The sequence below is a fragment of the Protomyctophum bolini genome, assembly GCF_963924005.1.
Source record: "Protomyctophum bolini genome assembly, chromosome: 19".
In the NCBI taxonomy this organism is placed as follows: domain Eukaryota; kingdom Metazoa; phylum Chordata; class Actinopteri; order Myctophiformes; family Myctophidae; genus Protomyctophum; species Protomyctophum bolini.
The window spans coordinates 14,075,738-14,096,650 of NC_137880.1; the positions used below are offsets into that span (position 1 = coordinate 14,075,738).

The following is a 20,913-nucleotide window of genomic DNA, read 5'->3' on the forward strand; positions in this document are numbered from 1 at the left end:
CGCGGAGAAATAGCAGATCTATCTACAAGCTCACAAGGCGGCACACCACGACTCAAGACATGCCCCGGAATAGGGAGGCCAGGGTGAAAGGGGTTAATCAGACCACATGACATGAAGCACTTGCACATGGAATGAAAGAACCTAGAGATTAGTTCTGGTGGGTGATACCCCTGACCAGAAACCCTCTTTCCAGGAAACATACAGTAAATCCAGCGGAATCTAATAGGAACATTTATTGATTTAACTTGTATTAAGACCACTTCAGCCATGGGAGAATCGCCTTTCTGGATTGACTGACTGACTGGCTGGCTGGCTGGCTGGCTGACTGACTGACTGACTGACTGACTGACTGACTGACTGACTGACTGACTGACTGACTGACTGACTGACAGACAGACAGACTCAGGGGGAGTGGCCGGTAGAGCGGCCACATGGGAACCGCAAGGTTCCCTGTTTGACCCCAGAGTCAGTGTTAAGTGTCCTTGAGCAATTAAGACCTTGAACCCCTAATTGCTCCCGATGTGTAGGTTTACTAGGTTGGTGCCTTGCATTGTTTCCTCCATCGGTGTATGAACATGTGTGTGAATGTAATGCATAATCTATGTAAACCACTTTGGATAAAAGTGCTATATAAATGCACCATTTACCAGGCATTTACAGACTATTATTGTCGTAGATGTAACAAAAAAGCAAATCGTCTGTTGGGTGGAAACCTCATATGCCCAAAAACGCTTACTTTTCAGGGTTCAAATTAAAAAGTAGCAGATCTGCAAGCTCGAAATGCGGCGCCAATGCTGTAGTGTCCAAAGCTACATTGGGGTTTCTTTCTGCCCAACAACAACAAAATAGTTCTCCCTGTTCCCGTGTGGACTGGAGAGAGGCAGGGAAGGGGTTAATATTTGACCGGCTGGGTGGTGTACTGTACTCACACATACCTCACACACACACCAATCCCTCAGACTTTGATCACAGAGTTGAGTGGGGTCAACCGGCAATAATGAATTCCTGGCTGATAAAAGAAAAGAGAAAGAAACAGGCCGGCCAGCAACAACTGAAATGGAAAAGAGGACACAGCAAACACGACTCACTCTTCACCTGCCTTATGTAATCTGCAATACATACAGTAAAGGTCAAAGCTCACCCATTCAGCCACACACCGTACTTGGAAGAAGTGCACTTTGGATATACATACCTGGAAATGTCGCCCCTCGAAAAGGATGCAACAATGTAGACTCTAGCAAGTCAATCTCTACATACATACAACAGTTCAATCAGATATCAAAACCTCTTATCTTCACCATATTCTAACTTTTTGTCTCCCCCCCCCCCCCCCCCCCCATTTTGAACATGTGTCACACAAAAGCATCAAAAGTAGCAGATCCACAAGCTTGAAACACTTTGAGATTTTTGAGGGTTAGAAGATGTTTTGTTTTTTTATGTTTCGCTCTATATTCTGATAGTAATCATTGCTATATAGAGCTTTTGTTCAGTAACAGGGGTATCCCAGGGCCGTGACCCAGGTAGGTTGCCTCAGACCCGTTGAAGAGAGAGTTGCGTCACCAGCATATAGACTGCCATTGTAAGAATGGAATGCAGGAAATGCTCATTCTATCTCAATGAACGCAATGAATGTTCTATCATTGAGATAGAACGAGTGGCGAGATCCAAGCCTGACGCAAGTCTCTCTTTCTATATAATGCTGGATTGCCTATACTGTAGTTCATCCAATCAGGAAAGAGAACCAATTTATCAATCAATCAACCAACCAACCAATCACAGTCACTATATACTGTAGTTGCTGCTGGAGAGGGATTTGGATATTCTGAGGATTTTAGGTGGATTAGCAGAGTTGTTTAAGGTGAATGTTCAATGCAGTCACGGTGTTGTTGTGCTCAGTAGAAGGAGCAGTTTGGAAAGAAAGTGGGCCTCTTATCTTCCTTACTTCCTTCACAGGTCTTGTGATACTATGATACTATTGAAGTTCTTATGCATGTGTGTACTAGCGTATGCACGGAATATGAAATGGGTCCTGTGCAAATCTCGTATCTTAAGCATATATGTTATTTGTATCAAGTATGTGAGGAAAACAACAACATCAATTTCCGAAAGAAGAAATTGAGACACTTGGTTCAACATGTTGTCATGTGAAGATATGATGATATATCCAGATATATACTGTAAAATCCTCAGTGTGAGAGTTTTAATCCAGTGCCATAATGGTCCATTTTGTTTCCTTTTTATTGGCACAATATGAGATAAATGTACAGTGAGGATTCATTTGAGTGTGCAGTGACCCTGCTGTTAGGTGTGGTTCTTGCACCTGTTATCTTATCTTAGATGAATGTTGAGATGAAGCTGATCTGGCACTAGTTACAACAAAACCCTCTCTAAACCATTTGTTTTCATATCTCACCAGGAACTCGAGTTATGGTCCAGAATCATCTGAGGAACCCGAGGGCTTCACAACGCCCCTGTGGGTTAGGCCTGTACACACACAACACACACACACACACGCACACATACACACACACACACACACACACACACACACACACACACACACACACACACACACACACACACACACACACACACACACACACACCCACACACACACACACACACACACACCTCGTCACGAGGAGAGGAGTGAAAGCAAGTTTGACCTTGATAAGAGCAACAGACACTGGGAATGGAGAATGGCCTTTCCTCCATATACCTATCTCCTTCCTGGGAACCTTTTTAAAACCCTGTTACAAGCACTTTTCAGTCCTGGCTGGGTCACATGTCACTCTTAGCTTCAATCTTTATGTGCCCTCTCCTGCTATCACTTTGATTCTGTCTCTTTAACTCTGTTCTCTGTCTCTTTAGTGTGTACAAATGTAACATTTGTACACACTCAGAGTTACAATTTGTACTGTGTGTAGGAGTTGTTCTTACTTTGCCCTGTGTTTGTTTTTGTTTTTTTGGTTGACCAATCATTTCCCTCTATCCCAGCTGTTATCAGCCACCGGAGCAGTGTTACCTGCAGAAACATATATTGCCCTCTCGTATTTGGACTACCAAAAACAAACGGTAAAACACCAAAATATGACTACTGCTTATATATATATATATATATATATATATATATATATATATATATATATATATATATAAAATAGGTCTGTTGGACTAAACAAAAACAAATAGAACTATGTCTCTCTGTCTTTCTGTCTCTCTCTCACACACTCTCTACCATATTTCTTATCACATACATACAGTCAATAACACACACACACACACACACACACACACACACACACACACACACACACACACACACACACACACACACACACACACACACACACACACACACACACACACACAGGAGGCATAGGCTACAAATTCCGTTTTTTTCCTGAGTCGTGACCTGAGCTGACGCGTTTAATCCTCATTTCACAAGCTAATCTCTCTGACATTTTCCATATTATGCCTATTAAGTAACAGCTGATTCTGAGAATTGTGAGAAACGTATAAACTCAGCTGGATTGTAATAAATCATGCTATATAGTTCTGTACATTGTGCTAAATGAGACCCTTCTGGTGGCTTGGTCCCTGATGTAGACGCTAATACCCAACCCGTAGACTTGTCCCTAGACAGAGGTGAGGTCACTGAGGCGTTATTAGGTACCAAACATTATGATGTTTGGTAAATAACGCCTGTGCAGTAGGGGAAGAATTATTCTGAATTTTTGCCACAATACAATTGTGGTAACACAATTAGAAGCATAGATGACAAGGAAGCACCAGGAAGCACCTAGGGCTGTATTTTGCGTGTCTTAAGTACCAGGACTTATTACTTAACTTAAGACCTGGAGGCGTGATCAATGCCATTTGGCTATTCTGAGTGGCCAAAGAGCATTGACCACACCTCCAGGTCCTAAGTTAAGTAATAAGACCTGGTACTTAAGACACGCAAAATACAGCCCCTAGAGTCTTCTATACCTATGGTGCCACTTCAAACATGTCAAGTTCCACTTCAAAAACTGTTAATTCCATCTTCAAAGATGTTGCTTCCTATGGTGCTTCCCTGTCATCTATGTCAGTGGTTCTCAACCAGTGGTCCGGGACCACCAGTGGTCCTTTAGGCCCTAAAGGACCACCTGGAACCCCCTAAAGTTTAGGGGGTTCCAGGTGGTCCCCAGCTAAATTATGGAAAGTTGGTGACCAAAAACTGAAACTTTTGTTTTTTTTAAAACATCTGTATTACTTAATTTACAAGAAGCCTACACAATTAGTGTTGTTATATAATTGTTATTTTGATCAACGTTGGCCTGCTATCTCTCCTATGGAACCACATCAACGACAACAAAATATTCTAAATTGTGGGTCTGAGAGGCCAAATCTAATCAAATGGTTGATTATATGGCTCAAATGGCGAATAAATAATGGACCTTGATTATGAAATAGGTTGAAAACCACTGATCTCTGTATGAGTGAATTCCGTGGCAGGGAGGACCGTCAGTGTTTCTCAGAAAGACCAACGCCCACCACCTGAACAATCAAATCTCAGGGCAATATAATGTTATGTAATAATATCAGTGTTGCACTTTTAACTCCTCTACAATGATTTGAAAACTGCAGATACAACAAGTTACAATTCATTTTGGAAAAAGCTTCACAAAACTTCAGCACTTTTACTTTGATATTGTATATTCTGATGCCAATACCAACACACCTTTCCTCAAGTAACATTTGGAATACAGGCCTTTTACGTGAGACATTTCTGCATTGTGCTATTTCTAGTTTTATTTGAGTATGTACTTTTTGTGCTTTTTCTCCCCTTTTCTCCCCAATTTAGTCATTGCTAAATAGTAAATACACATAATTTGTGTGTTGTCGCTGTACTATACCGACTCACCTGCCAATAAGGAGGACAGAGCCTTCGCCCTACGCCTTTTACCCAGCACTCCCCGCTAACTTAAAGTGATATTTTTGCAGATAGTTTCTCTTCGCTTTACATTTAGGCTATAGCACAGGAACCGTATAGGTCTTACAATCTGAATAAAAAAAATAATGTAAAAATCCAAATAAATTGTAGGAAACAATGGGATGCGACCCATGGAATAGCGTCCACAACACAAAACTGGTTCATGTGTGAGACAAGCCATGGCTCTGGGTGTTTATGCCTGGTTTGTACTTGGCTGTGTCCCATGTGGTGAAACCCAATCACCATTTCCAGTGTACGACAACCACTTAGGTATTTATACTTGTAGTTGCGTGACAGGATCTCTGTGCAGCGTGCCATTGTCTGTACTGTAAATCAGTGGTTCTCAATCAGTGGGGCCGTGACTCCCTAAATAATCATATTTGAACTGGGGACCCCCCAAAACATAATCATATTTGAACTGGGGACCCCCCAAAAAATTATCATATTTGAACTGGAGACCCCCCCACCCTGACAAGCACTTGGAATTGTAGGAGTTGAGGCATTAAATGTTGTTTGACTCGATTCCACCATAAATATTGTGAGAATAGCAGATCTACAAGCTCACAATGCACACAATACATTTTCAAAAGATTTGTATACATTTGAAAACTTTAAACGGGACATTCTGAATATTAAGTTATTTTGCTTTTCGTACTTTAAGACAAAAGTACATTTTGAATTCCGTAAATTTTGAGTACCTTTTCCACCACTGGTCTTAGACTAGTTCATAATCCACGCTGGCTTTGCTGTTGAAACTTGGTCAAAGGCCAGGGAAAAAAGGGGATGTCAGCACTTTAGGGGGGGTTTCACTGCGACCCATGTGATCCACCCTGAGCTTCCTTCCCTGTTGTAGTCACACAGCACACTGTCTGGTACAAATCCTCAGTGGTCAATTAACCCACTGTTTCCCAATAGTGGAAAGTCCTGGAAGCACACCAGTCCTTTCAGATTAGCCAGTCTTGCTGAAGTTTAAACTCATCTAAACTCACTAACCATAGTAGTAACAGTCAGCAGACTGTATAGAGTGTACAGAGTGTACAGTACTCTTAATCCTTCTTTTAAAGTCTTTTACATCACTTTACTTCTAAGAACCCACCCCCCGGCCCCCGCCACACACACACACACACACACGCGCGCACGCACGCACGCACGCACTCGCGCACGCACGCACGCACGCACGCACGCACGCACGCACGCACGCACGCACGCACGCACACACACACACACACACACACACACACACACACACACACACACACACACACACACACACACACACACACACACACACACACACACACAGTCACACACACACACACACACACACACACACACACACACACACACACACACACACACACACACACAAAGCCTCTCCATTCCTCCACCGTTTTACTTCCCACAGTTGGAGAGTAACTGCGCTGTGTAACTTCTTTTAATGAGTAAAATGCAATGGTCGAGTAGGTTAATAGTAATACACTATAACTGAATTAGTGGTAGTATTCTGTCACCCTGCTCTTCTATTGAGACATTTAGATCATGTCAAAGGTCATGTCTCACCGTACTAGACACAGGATCTGAAACGAATTGTGACCTGAATGTAAAGATTACATTTATCCCCAGAGGAAACAGGTTACATTTAAGCCTAAAGGAACTTTAATTAGCAGGGACATCATTCGACGTCCCAAGGGATGGCACATGCCAAACATGTCTAGCATTTATAGTATTTAACTTCAAATTCATTGTTTATACATACACCATGTGACACACATGGACACACATGGATTCATTTGATTACTCAAACAAATGAATCCCTAGTGTAATGTATCCATTTGCAGTGCACACTCCCCCGAGTTAAATTAACATTTGACCGTGTAGCATCGTAATGCATGCATCTTTTAACTTGTTGTTTAGTAGACAGTGCATGGTTGAGTCAGTACAGTGATGAGCTATCATGTGATATGACTCTGGCACCCGGCACACTTGTGTGTGTGTGTGCGTGTGTGTGTGTGTGTGTGTGTGTGTGTGTGTGTGCGTGGCGCGGCGCGGCGCGGCGCGCACATGTACGGTGGAGTGCAAAACGAGTGCAGTGTGCAGGCGTTCAGACCCCAGGCGGTGGGTGGGTGAGAGACGCGGCGGGCGGGTCTGTGGGGTCCCCTTTGACTGTGTGAACTGAAATGACAATACAACACAATGCATACATTCAGCTGTCTTGTCTACACTGTAGACAGTACTTCACTGCACTCTGCTGCGGCTGGGGGGGGGCCTTGTGTCACTTTGTCTGTGACACTGATTGTCTTATGATGTGAATGTGCTGCACAGCAAACCTCTTTGTTGACAGAAGTGAAGGGGAGGGGGGTGGAGTGTTCTGTACTCTGTAGTGGCGATTCAACGCCGCACGCTATAAGCTATTGTCTACCAATACAAACCTCTGAGTCTGTATCCATGAACTGTTTAGCCCTACTCCTCAACTTCATGGTCACTGGCCAGTGGGGGCAAAGGATTGAGTAGCAGTAGCAATACCACAATGATGTAGAAATGCTCTGTTACACCTAAGTAAAAGTCCTGTATTCCAAATGGTCCATTCATGCTCATATTTTGGATAATTTAGGTGCTGCCTGGTAGCTTGACCTATAATAATACACCATAGAGTTAATTTGATTAATCTATATCTGAAATTTTGATTTGTGGCGTTAGACGTGAGACCTGCCGCAGGCGTGTCGAGCTTCTAGTGTTATACAATTGGTTGTATTTTGTCCCCCTGCTCTTCATTTAGATCGTGTCAAGGGTCACGTCTCACCTAGACACAGGATCTGATACGATTCAATTCATCCCTGCCCTATTAGCGCAATGGTAAAACAATGCCAGCCAAATAGGCCTATAGCCTTATGTAGTCCTACAGAACTTGAGTAAATGTACTCAGTTCCACCCCTGTTGCTTGGTGTTGTTGAACAATGAGCCTGGAATATGTTTACATGAATGTGAACATAATATTAATATTTGTTCAAAAGGTGTGGTGTTTGAAGTAAGCCTGCTGAAATAGGAGAACTCATAACAATCTTCATTCTTATGGTAGGCTACACCCTGCTACCTGTGGTGGAAAGTATAAATATGTACATTAACTCATGTACTGTACTGTATTTTTTAAACTCAAAATCTTTAATTCTGGTAGTACAATATCTTTTTGAGATGGGGGGAGGGGGGGTTGGCCGGTTGGGGGTCCAAGAAATGACTTAATAGAGCATCAAAACCTGTTTAACCACTTGAACCCTATTTATATACATTTTGCTACATAGTTCACAACTGTGTTGTGAACTTGTAAATCTGCTACTGTATTTTTTATTTAACATTTTGGAACCATTTTTACAACACCAATCTTCGGTCCCTTTAATAGTAGCACAAAATGTTTTCAAATGCCGATCCATGTGACCAAATACATATTAATTTTGGGAGTCCTTTGACATGAAAATGTTTGAGAGTTACTGGGTTAGAAACATCCTCATTAGAGTAGAATCACAGAGCATGAAATCAAGAGGTCACCAAGTTCTAGCAACAGCCTGTCCTTAATTGTACTCGCAGGGAAAGTGGTGATAGTGCTCCCCCTGCTGGGAAATTTGTGAATCTGACAGACTAAACAGTTTTGAATTGACAGCTAATAGGCTATACCTGTAGTATGTGCTGTACATGAATAAAGACCTACAGTATTATATTTGTAGATATGGATGTTCAAGCTCTTCCGATATGTGGGAAAATAATCTGTGTTTACGTCAATATAGGCTAATTCAGGTTTGGGCCTTCTTTAAATTACCTTTTGGGGTTGATTTAGTTTGTTTTGTCTGGAGCCTTGTTTTAAGGGCCTTTGAGGTGCTGTGGTACCATAATGAGGTGCATGCATAGCCGAAGAAACTCTGTATGCAAAGTATTTTTGCTGAGATCTTGTACAGGAATCTTGTTCTATTGGTAGAACCTTTTGATTACATTTGTAGCCATTTTATCACAGGAAGGTTTGCATCCAGGATGAAACGTATAGGTAATTTAATATTTTCTTGTGATAATATTCTTGCCCACTTCTTCGGCCTTGCTGATTACTATTTGATCGAAGAGAATGGATTCTTAGACCTTGTATTGAACTGTACTTTCCTGTTCTATTGTTTTGCAAATGTTTGACGACAGAGTACCGCATCTTGCAATGGGTCTGGTCGACAAGATTCGATACACCACCAAGATACCCATGTACCTGTCTAAATACTTCCTTAATGTCAACAAATTCCACACAACACCAGAGGGAGTTCAAACTAGAAGTCTATATTTAACGTCTCGAAATGTTAAGATGAATTGAACATGGTGGACCCTATTGTAAACAACAAGTGTAATGCTTTATGGTGTCGTCCACAGTTAACAGATTTGTATTGAGTTGTGCTTGAAAGTTGAGTTGAAATGTAGCCTACTGTAATTCTCCAATCTGTTGCACCGACAGGAGGCGCTATTGGTCCCTTTGTCTGAAGCGGACAAACAGTCATGATGCATTATGGGAAACAAAATGTCCCCGGACAGTGCTACTAGCCTAGCTACTAGCTAGCTGGAAATAATTACAGTTTGTTTTATATTGTTGCAGTTTAATCGTATCGTTCCGTCGTGAGTCGTATCCAGCTTCCATTATGGTGAGTTACAGCAACACGAAAACAAACAGTTTGCCTTTTCTCCTTTTAAATCAGAAACCAGATTAAAAACCGCGGACGTGGTTAGTGTAGCTCACTGTGGCTAACGTTAGTATCATAGCATGTTAACTGGTGGTATTTTATTCCGAAGTAAACAACACCACGAGCTTTTTTGTTTGTTTTGTTCCTTCACTGAAGAATTGCTTTATTCTATTAAATATTTATCTGTTCATTTATAATGGCGTAGACACATGTGTTTTATATTTTGTGATTATATTGAATTTCGTTTTTTCACGTCATGTTTATGAATTGAATACATAAGACCCCAATGGAATAAAGACCCGGCGCAAGATATTTTTTTGGTGCTCTCCTTTTAGAGCAAGTAAAGTATTACGTCAATCAATCCACACGTAAGCTAACGTGTGGTAACGTTCGACCTGTTGTTTTAATAGATTGAATACAAATAACCGCTACATTAGTAGACATTCATCTAATATAAGATTGGTATTGTATGTATTATTATTGCATTATTATTCTATTGAGTATTCAGCAAAGGCATGTATTATTTGGAATTAAAAAATATGCAAAATAACCACGGACAAAATGTATGTTATCAACCTCTTAATTCTTGCAAAATGTCTTATTTATTGTACCAAATTTTCTAACCAAACCAACGTCCAAATATTGTTGTTTTAAAACCTTATTAATGTCACACTTAGAAAGAAACCTTAAAACATTTCACACTGAAGCTTAGCCTGACACTCAGTCTGAATTTTCATTTCGTTTCCCTTCATTATTCAATCGCCAGAACATATTTATTAATGGGCGTGGCTACTGGCTAGCGATTCAGGGCTGGAGCCAGGCTAACTGAAGCAGGTCAATGCATACATTCAGGACATCCATAAATATACAAATACAATAAAACACCCAGCAAGGTACAAGGTAGTGAAATAATTCTAAAATGTAAAAGCCATTTAAAAGAAAGCAAAGTCTCTCTCCACACCATGAAACAATCATGTGTTTGTGTGTGTGCATGCGTGTATGTCCATCAGCGCTTTTACAAAGTAAAAACGGTGTTAATATTATACTATATGGTGGCTGTTCCCTCCTCCTATGGGAATTTACATTCACCTTCCCTTGTGGTCTCCTGGTGAATTTCTTTTTCTTTTCCCAGGCCAGTTAGTTTTGATTAGGAAACCAGGGATACACATTCTTTAATCGTTAATGGATGGTGTCAGGGCACTCCACATTTTGGTGCCAGAGTAGTAGAATTGAGAACTTTCCCATGTTTTTTCTATATTTGGGGGGCACCAGGTCATTAACACTCCCTCTAGTACTTAGAGAGGTGTGTTGTTGTGACTTAAAACCATTTCGACCTGAGGACGATTCTACAAATGTCTTCTAAATCTGTTTACTGAAAAACCTATGTTTCTATGTCAGTGGTTCTCAAAGTTTTTCATATCAAGGTCCCCCAAAAATATATGTAATTGACCGCTGATCTCCATCTGAATATATGTAGTTCCAGGGACCCCCCCCAGAAGCAAAGATTTGAGTTAAAAACTTACGCTCTGAAAGAATATATTCAAAGATTTGCTACATTCGCTACAAGATCTGCTATTTTTCAATAGATAAAGCATAACATAATGCTTAAAAGTTAAAACACCAACAGGGGTTCCCGTCCAGAATGGGTTAAAAAAGGGTATCATTGAAAAACAAGGAAAGGGACACTGTCAGACACTTGCCAAAATGTTGCTCTTTATTAGGTCGACGTTTCGGTCGATTAGAGTGACCTTCATCAGGACAGACAATGAATGCTCTATTGCCCTACGCACCTGTCACTAGTGTGCATCAGCCTTTTGCTAAAAAAGGTTGTTGTTGTGACCGACAGCAGGGCATAAATACAATATAATAATATGTTTGGTTTTCCTTGTCTTTTTTAATTTCAGTCGGCTAAAGTGGATTCCAAAGTTCGAAGTGAATCCACCAGTTCCAGAACGGACGAAAGGAGGAGATCAAGGAGTTCAGGTCGGGACACTTCACAGTAGCACTAGAAATGCTCAGTGTTCATTTAACTCTTGCGAGAGAATAGTACACTTATGCTGCCTAGGAGGACGTCCACACGTTCCATCAAATAAAACCATGTGTCTGGGACGTCACGTGTGTGGACACATCTTACGTTTTTTTTCTATCGATATAAAACGGCATTGCTAAAATCCTTTTTGACAGTGACTGTTGCTAGGGAATGCCTTGCTCAGCGCCTCCCGGACCACCAAAACTCTCAGAGTGTTCCAATTAGCCCTTTGTTAAGTCCCACCCCAACCCCTTCTTGGCCAATACCACGTTAGTGACGGTCACTAAGTAAGGAGAAATAATTCATGGAATGGACTAGTTTTCCCATAATATGGTAACAAAACAACCCAAACCTCTCAAAAAGTGGACTACGCTGGATGTCATGATAGCGCAAGTGGAAAGCCCAGGGACGCGCCCAGGGGGCCGGGCCGGTTCCGGCGTGCCGCCCCGTGTCCGAAACGGTTGAGAAAGGACAGTTACCGTGTGCCAGTCCCTCTACTGTACTGTACTTTACTGGCACACTTATATGTATATATTAAATCATCATTATATACAGTTAATATGGGTGTTTGTGTGTGTGTTAGATTGCGCACAGGTGGTGAAAAACAACCATGCTGTTTTCGTGCTCATACGCAGCCAGCCACCCACCCAGCCAGCCAGCCACCCACCCACCCACACACAGCTCCGTAAGGGAGTGGTTGCACCACTCAAATATAATGAAGGCCACAGATTTGTTTTTTATTTAATTTTTTTATATAGGAATTTTATTTTACTTTATGAGGGAATCATTAATGAGCCAGAATCATTGGACCCCAACACCACTTACGGGTCCATTTGGTTCCAGTTGTACACTTCAATTCCACTAAAATGAACAACGTTAAAGTTTCACTTGAGGGGATTGCACATTAAGCCCTTTATAGAAAACAAAGTAACAAAAATAATTAAAGTAATAGTTACTCGATTTGAAATTGAACTTTAAACTTGTTTTTTGTTGCTCTCAGGGTCCACAGAAAAAAGGAAACGAAAACGCAGCCGTAGTCGATCTTCATCCTCCTCTTCCAGCTCGTCGTCGTCTTCATCATCATCATCATCATCATCATCATCCTCTTCTTCCTCACACTCATCCCAGTCATCCAGTCGGAGTAGCTCCAGCAGCAGCAGTGGTGAGTGTGTGTAATTTGTGTGAATCCGTCATGTGGTCTTTTCAGTGGTTTATGATAAATGGCGCTCTTTGCCATGAATGAGTGAAAATATTGTTTGCCGTCCGCCTCCACATTATCGGATTTAGAAAAAAAAGTATGCTCGCTAGAGTTAAATCATTGTTAAACATCTGCCATACACAATTCGAGAATGTTGAACAATTGCTATTTGGTAAACGTTTGCCTGTTATCTCTCCTATGGTACCACATCAATACAGCATCTGGATTTTGGAATTGTCGACACAATCTTATCCAACGAAAACAAATTATTCTATGTCTGAGAGGGTAAATCTCATCCAATGGTGGTCCGTGGGTCAAATGCTAATTATATAATGGGCCTTGATATGAAAAGAGTTGAAAACCACTGTTATAATTGAATGACATGGCTGGTCACACGATGTCCCAGATCCATATTGGAGCCATGCTGTCCCCCGTGGATCACGCCTAGATCCTCATGATTATATATATATATATATTTTTTTTTTAATATTGTTTTATTCATTTTATAGCTGGCAGAGCAATTTGTTTTGAAAGCAATACAGACCAAGCTTATGTTAAAAATGTTAATTGATTAGTTCTTTTGTTACATAAGTTTTTATTTTCCTGTGTCCCTGATAGATTCCAACAGCAAAACCAGAAAACATTCAAAGAAAAGAAAAAAAGAGAAGCAACAAAAAAAGGTATTTAAAAAATAATTATGTCTGAAAAGTCTGAATTAAGTTTGAAGAATTAATCCAGCCGTCTGATCGTAAGGTTTGTCTAAAGATCTAATACTACATGTCCTGTTATGGTTATGGTTTAAACTTTAATTAAGGAGAGCTGGTCAATCCTCAACGACAGAGTACAGCATCTTGCAATGGGTCTGGTCCCAAGATTCGATACACCACCAAGATACCCATGTACCTGTCTAAATACTAACTTAATGTAAACGAAGTCCACACCCACAACACCAGAGGGAGTGCAACAAACCATGTACAACCCAGATTCGGCACAAACAAGGGACTAAATTATTTTCGCTCCTATGCCACCAAAATGTGGAACGCCCTACCAACAGTCATTAAGACATGTGATTCCCTTGACTCCTTCAAAACCGATCTCAAAGGGCAACTACGGACGGCTGCAATTCGAAACTGGCCCCCGTAAAATCTGAATCCCCCCCCAGCCCCCCCCCCCCTTTTTTCCCCTCACTGTATATGTTTCTTTTCCCTTTTTGCTTCCTTTATGATGAATTCCTGTTCTGTTCTTTAACTATAGTGTCTATTTGTATGTCTCTAAATGTTTTGATGAATTGAACATGGTGGACCCTGTTGTAAACAAGTGTAATGCTTAATTGGGTTGTCCACTCACAATTAACAGTCTTTGTATTGAGTTTGTGCTTGAAATGTACTGTAATTCTGTTAACTGTTAATAAATATTTTAATCAATCAGTGTGCTGTAGTGAGTGAGAAGCAGCTCCGCACCACGTCTTGATTGATCTGGTCTAGATTTGCACAAATGGACTAGCATGATGTCATTTGTTATGTTATGTGTAAAATAGTATAAACATTTTAAAAGGCTTTCATGTACTCTTTTTTTCAAATGAAGTTTGGCCTTATAGTTCGAAATGTGCTCAGTTTGGGCTATTTTGGGGGTGTTAATTAATTTAAATAACTAACTTGAAACTGTTTAACCTAAAGCAGTTTAAAAAATGTTGTGTACTCGTCAGTGAAATTAAGTTGCAAGTTGATTTTCATATTGTGCTGAAATGGATGGAATCCAATTGCTTTGTCAGAATTCTAACCGTTGAACTTGTTTTGTTTCTGGGGACCAGAAAGGGAAAAAGGAGAAGAAACATAAGCGAAAGAAGGACAAGAAGGTGAAAGTAGAGGAAAGTCCAAAGACCCCTGGACCTGTACAGATATCCAAGGTAGAATACCTTGCATGCTAGCATTCATCTATTGTACACCAACGGTACTGGTGTATCAATGCCTGCACTTTTTTCCCTTTTTTTTGGTCCTCTAGTACTTGAAAGAAAGAAAGAGAGCCGGGAAGTACAGCATGATCTCAGGAAAGAAGATCAAGATGAAAGTTAAGAAGTCAAAGAAAGACAAACAGGTAAAATGTATTATGAATAATCAGACTTTTTCCTGCTTAAGTTGAGGTATTTGTTAACACTCTGGCCGTCCACGGCAGAGAACTCCGTCCAATCAAATAATTACGTCCGATGCCCAGGACGGCACCCTGGGCAAGACCTAAGCTGAAAAGACTATCAGCAGAAGTGTGGGATTTTAGCGGAAGTATCGCCCAAGGAAATGACGTTGATGCTTTACAAATCAGTTTACATTCTCCGCGAATGAAACAAGTGTTGTGATTGGTCGGGAAAATATCGTATCCGGGGGAAATACATCTGACGGATATTCCGGAGGATACAACCGCCGATAGCTTCTCTGCCTTAGGTTGTGACCAGGCTTTTCTTTTCACAGATAAGTAAGCCTGGGACCGAGGCTACCAGGACGGAGATTAATCAAAAGACAGAGAATTACTTGTTTGATAACAGAGCGCACCACTCTACAGTCTAGTGGTTGTGTTTGTGTGGGAGTGTTTATTGGGCAACATTCAATGTAATTTCCGGTTGGGCTGTAACTCAAAGTGTTCCCCCTCCATTGACATGGATGGGATTAAAAATCTAAAAACGCAAATAACTCTAAGACAACATTAAGCCAGATCATGATATACTCTAACGAGCCAATGATGATATTTATTTTTGTATAAATATCTATTTTTGATATATCTCCCAGCTCTCCTTTTTCGTTTCGTAAATAGACTTTCTAACTTGTCGTTTTTGTTTGTCCTCAGGAAGAAAAGAATCGCGCTGAGCTCCTTGAGTTCCTCAACTCCACGTTATGATGAAGCCAGCGTGGACAGACACCAGGAGATGAGATCCTTCCAGCCTGGACGAGCCAGGTTCTCCTCTACCGACCTCAGGAAAAACAACACGGTCGTCCAGGAAAATGACCGCAAAGGGGTTTGGAGACGGCAGGAACGGCAAGCCTGAGTTACACTTAAAGTTGCGTGCGGGTATCGCACAGCGGAAATGGCAGATCTACGCACTCTCAACGTGACTTAGATCTGCTATTCCCGCTGAAAGGTCCCAAGTGGGTTTATCTCTCAGTCTTTCAAACAAACGTACGTGTCCCCATTATGCAGGCTGGTGCATGGGGCAGGAGTCTCTCCATTGGCATCTGTCTTTGGACACATGTGGGGCCTTCACATCCATATGTTGAGGTTTGTTTTGTTGCCATTTTCATATATAGCAGTTTTCACAGAATGGGGTTGCTAGACCCATGTCAAACCACTGGCGATTAGTGTAGGGTAGGGGGGTTAGTCAGTCCTCTCCCTTAAACATATTGTCCTCCAGGTAATGGATTACAGTCTCACGCCACAAGGGTCCAGACAGGCTTAAGGTTGTGTACCAGCTGCCCCGGCACGTCAAGCCCAGCCAACTGCCTTTAATACCATGTTGTTGTCTAGTAATTTACCACTACTGACAACACCAGACTTTCAAAACAAGACCGCATCTATTCTATAATTTTCCTCTGAGGAGTTATCCACAGTTTGTTGAGTCTGTTGATGCCTGGTTTTCCAAAAGCACCAACTATCTCCTTTCAGAGAAAGCTGTGTTGGAATCACATGGTTGGATCTCATAAACGGTTCAGTTACTACCCCACCAGTACTCTGCATACTGGTTTTCCATTGATGGTGCCTGCGCAGTGCGTACTGTTAAGTATAACTCAGGCTTAAGGAATACAGCATACGTTGTCCCAAAGAGGCAAACAAAAACCCAATGACAACTAGCTTCCAGAAACCAAGGACGTGTAACTGTTGGTAGTAACGTATGTTGTTAACCTGCGTTCAGCCTGCTAGCCAGAGCCAGGCTACTGTACAAATTAAACTTTTTGAGCTAGGTAGCAGCAGTATATGAATGTATACATGTAAATATATACACACATATAGAAAACATACTGTATATCCGTTCAGACTGCTCGCAAAAACAGCACAGCTACTATACAAATTACCAATGTTGAGATAGTTTAGCAGTATAGGAATATACTGTATATATGCATTTAGATACACATATAGGGAACATAATGTACACATCACATGCGTATGGATATTAAATCAACACCTATTAACACAATATTACATCCATCCACACACCATCACTGGCCTCTTTGAGGACTTCCTGAGAAACCTCAAGGAACCCATGACAGTGACTGCTGTCATGTGTTCCCTGCCAATGCAGCTTGTTTTTTAGGATTTTAATTGGCTATGAAGTTCCTGCATTGGGCAGCACCTAATTTGACAGTTGAGTGTCCACATGCAATAATCGGCTCTGTGCATAAACTATAGCTACGGTTGGCTTGGTTTTGGCATGTGCATGTATTACACGTGGAGGTGACATTAACCATACAATTATACTCTAATTGTTAGGGATCCAGCTACTTTAATTTTCAAATTGTTTACCGAAAATGGCAAATCTAGAAGCTCCACGTCTTACAGAATAAAATATTGCGGCAGAGAGAAGAGCATGAGTCTCCCAACACAAAGGATTGATGATAATAGTAATACTATATTATTTAGTGTCCTCTGAGAACAGTAGCTCAGTTTTGTTTTTCAATTTGAAATCTTTATTGATTCAAATATACAAACATGTAAGATGTGTCCTTTAAATTAAGGAATTATTTACTGTCCTCCCCTCAGAAGCAGAAGTTGTAGTTTTGGATTAGTTCAGGATGTTTATAGTGAGACAGGTTGTGACCATTTTCCATCCGCATGCCATTAAAGGCCAGCTTCTGAAAGGCAGAGGTCCCCCCTCCTGGATTTTGGATTGATTATTAGGGGTACAATAGTTTATTGAACTTGATTGATTTAATATGTAATGTTTTTCCTTTTAAGATTTTTTGTTGTGAGCTTGTAGATTAGCTATTTTCGGATAATGTCACCTTCAGAATAGGGATGCTCGAGTCAAGAGGTTAATGTAAAAGAAAATAATTCTAACACGGAAAGATTTGATGGCCTGCTGTAGTCACTCTGAGGACTGCCTAGGGGTCCCGGACCCCCTGTTGAAGACGGTCCCTAGTGTAGTTAATTTGCTATTTCCACTACTTTAGCAACACTCTTACTCGTAGGGCATTCATTTACAAAAGAAAATAAATGAGGAGAAAAGAAAAAAAAACGTATTTTTGTTTGAATTCGAAGATGCAGGGAGACTGCACACCAGCAACCAAACTGTATATTTGTACGTATACATACAGGAAAGCAACTGCTTTTTACTGTGAATCCATTCCTGGTCGGCATTTGGCAAATTATGTTGGGTTTGTAAAAACTAAACAATTGCTGCTAACTTGGCTTCAGAAGTTGCTTGTGATCTGAGCGCATGGTTAATCCTGTGGTTCCTCCACACTGTATGCAATATGTGTATATATATATATATATATATAATTTTCCGTTTGATTTTGTCTTTTGTTCTCCTTAAAAACTTGCCACAAGTGGTTTACCATAGTCAAGAAGACTGCTCCTGTGTTTTGTTTGTGGCAAACGTTCAGGTTTGCACACGTAAATGTTTGGTTGTGGTCACTGCAAGTGCAACGTTCCATCGGTGAATATTGTACAGTAATGTCGGAATCTGGTCTTGTAAATGTTCTTGAATTTATTGCTTTGTTCAGATTGAGGCAAGGCTTTGTGAGCCTGCCTTGTGCTCTGCTACAATCTACTGTCACCAGGGTCCCATTCCCTGGGGGGGAGGGGGCTATCTTTTGATATGGCCCCGGTGCCGGTGGGGATGTGTCGCGTGTGCTATCCAGCCCTGCTGCTCGTTGGGCTCCATTAACCCATTAAGACCTGACTCGCCGTGTATAGGGCTTAATGGTTCTGAAAATGTGCACCCCTGTGTTTTTTTTTGTTTATATCTTTGCAAATCGAACCCTGCAATCTCAGTCTCTAATTAACAAAAGTCATGTTAATTTCTTAAAATCAATCAATTATGAGTTCAATTCTGAATAGGGTTTTAGTGTCGGTCCCCCTAATTATTTTTTCACAAACTAACAATGATTCTGTGAAATCAGCGATTGGCTTTATTTGGATAAGAGTGTGCTGTACTGTTGTATATTGTTGCATTTTGATATGTGTGAAACAAGTCACAAAACTGCAATAAATTACTGGAAATATTCCATAATATTATTCAAATGTATAAGGTTAAGGTTTCAGTCTTTCCGTTAATAAATCATTGCATTGTTGCTGACAATATCTCCATGACCTTGATGATAAATAATATGCAGAGTTCTTACTTCTTATTATGGCAATGGACAGAATATGATTCACATTTCATCACATAATTACCATCAGAGGAGAAAATGTCAAAGCTTCATGAAAGGCAGACAAAAAAGACAAAGGTATTTTCACTAGAATTGGTAGAGCGAAAGCATTAATATACAGGCGGCCGCGGCAGGTATGACATTTACAGTAAGTAACTGATCTGGCATGGCAGCATTGGTACAAAGAACCTCCATACTTCAGTTGCAACTGTTAAAATTCTCCCATTCGAGATTGAGAAAAGTATCCACTTTCTGTCATGTGGGGTACTGGTTCCCAAACACTGGGTCGGTGCCCAAGTAGTGAGTAGTGAATCTTAAGTAGTTGATCCTTAAGAAGTAGTGAATGTTCTCCCCGTGTCCCCTAGGGTAGGTACCCTCACAAAAAACATGCAGTAATCCTGGTCTCTAAACTGCCTCCCCCTGGCCAGCCGGGGCGCCTGATGGAGGGGAAAGGAACTGGTTGGAATAACGTGTTCCTTCCACGCGCTACGTCCAACCAGGGAAACTCCCCCCTGTCAGGTGTAAAGGAGCAACTTGGACACTCGAGCATGAAGGAAGCTTGAGTTCAAGTCCGTTGTTCTCCCCAGGTTGGCGGAGGGTGTGTAGAGCCCAGGATCACATTAGATAATTGACACATGGGTGAAAAAAATGGGTTAGAAAATCGTGGGATAAAGTAGTGAATCCGATCTACAAGCTCACAATGTGGCGCGAAGCGACGAGTTGTGACCTTGGGTCCGTGGGTCACAAACATCCATATTCTAATTTTTATTTTTCTGTAAATTAGTCCCCTATTTGATCATATTACAGTGTCACACACAAGTATCAAAAGTAGAAGATCTCAAAATCAAAGGAAAACTGGCAGAAAAAGACTCTCTTGCTGCAGGAAACATTTCGGTCCTAGGACTGAAACGTATTTTTACTCACTATGAGCAACTAAAATGTTTATAAATTAAATTTTCCTAAGTCTCAAACTAAGGAGTCTTCCTTAATTTTTCATGCAACAAGCGAGTCTTTCTGCCAGGTTTCCCTCACATAGAAGAGCAATGAGCGTGATTTCCCTCAGTCCCTCAGCACTGAGGAAGACTGATATTATACAGAAGTTATACTCTGAAATAGCCGATCTACAAGTTGGGTTACAAGTCTCCAGAGTCTTTCCTGCTCCATTTTTGAAGTGGTGCAACCACTCCTATAGACATCTATGTGTGTCCCTGGGTCCGTCCCTGGCTGGCTGGTTGTGTCCGAGCATGAAAATAGCGTTTGGTTGGTTTTCCCCTCCATATGTCACTGTTGTGCAGCGCATGCACATGCAGGGCGGCTCACCGGAACCAGGCCGGCCCCCTGCGCGCGTTCCTAGGGGTCTGGATGTTCCGGGAGGACCCCCTGGGGAACCCCACACGGAGTTACAACACTCACTTCACACAGGTGTGATTTTTTTTATGCAATTCAATAGAGGGTATGTGCATGCATAAATTGAATTGCAAATCGAGTGGCAAAGTGAGTTTGTTTAATGATGTTTAATGCAATCATATTGGACTTCTGTTTTGATGTACAGTATAGGCTGTCAAGGCCAGAAAGCAGTTTTTTTGCCACTCAGGCGTTCCCACATAACTTCCGGGTTTGATGGTGATGTCACGCGCATACCCTCTATACAGTACAAT

General features: G+C 41.2%; 1 protein-coding gene across 1 annotated transcript; it reads left to right on the forward strand.

Moving 5' to 3' along the window:
• Positions 1 to 9,510: 9,510 nt before the first annotated feature.
• LOC308334346 (uncharacterized protein) lies at positions 9,511 to 19,145 on the forward strand. The gene is made up of 7 exons (XM_080791066.1): positions 9,511 to 9,636; positions 11,580 to 11,658; positions 12,705 to 12,866; positions 13,521 to 13,582; positions 14,713 to 14,808; positions 14,904 to 14,996; positions 15,738 to 19,145. Exons 1-7 carry the CDS (start codon positions 9,634 to 9,636, stop codon positions 15,786 to 15,788), a joined length of 546 nt encoding a protein of 181 aa, XP_080647192.1. The 5' UTR covers positions 9,511 to 9,633; the 3' UTR covers positions 15,789 to 19,145.
• Positions 19,146 to 20,913: the final 1,768 nt, after the last annotated feature.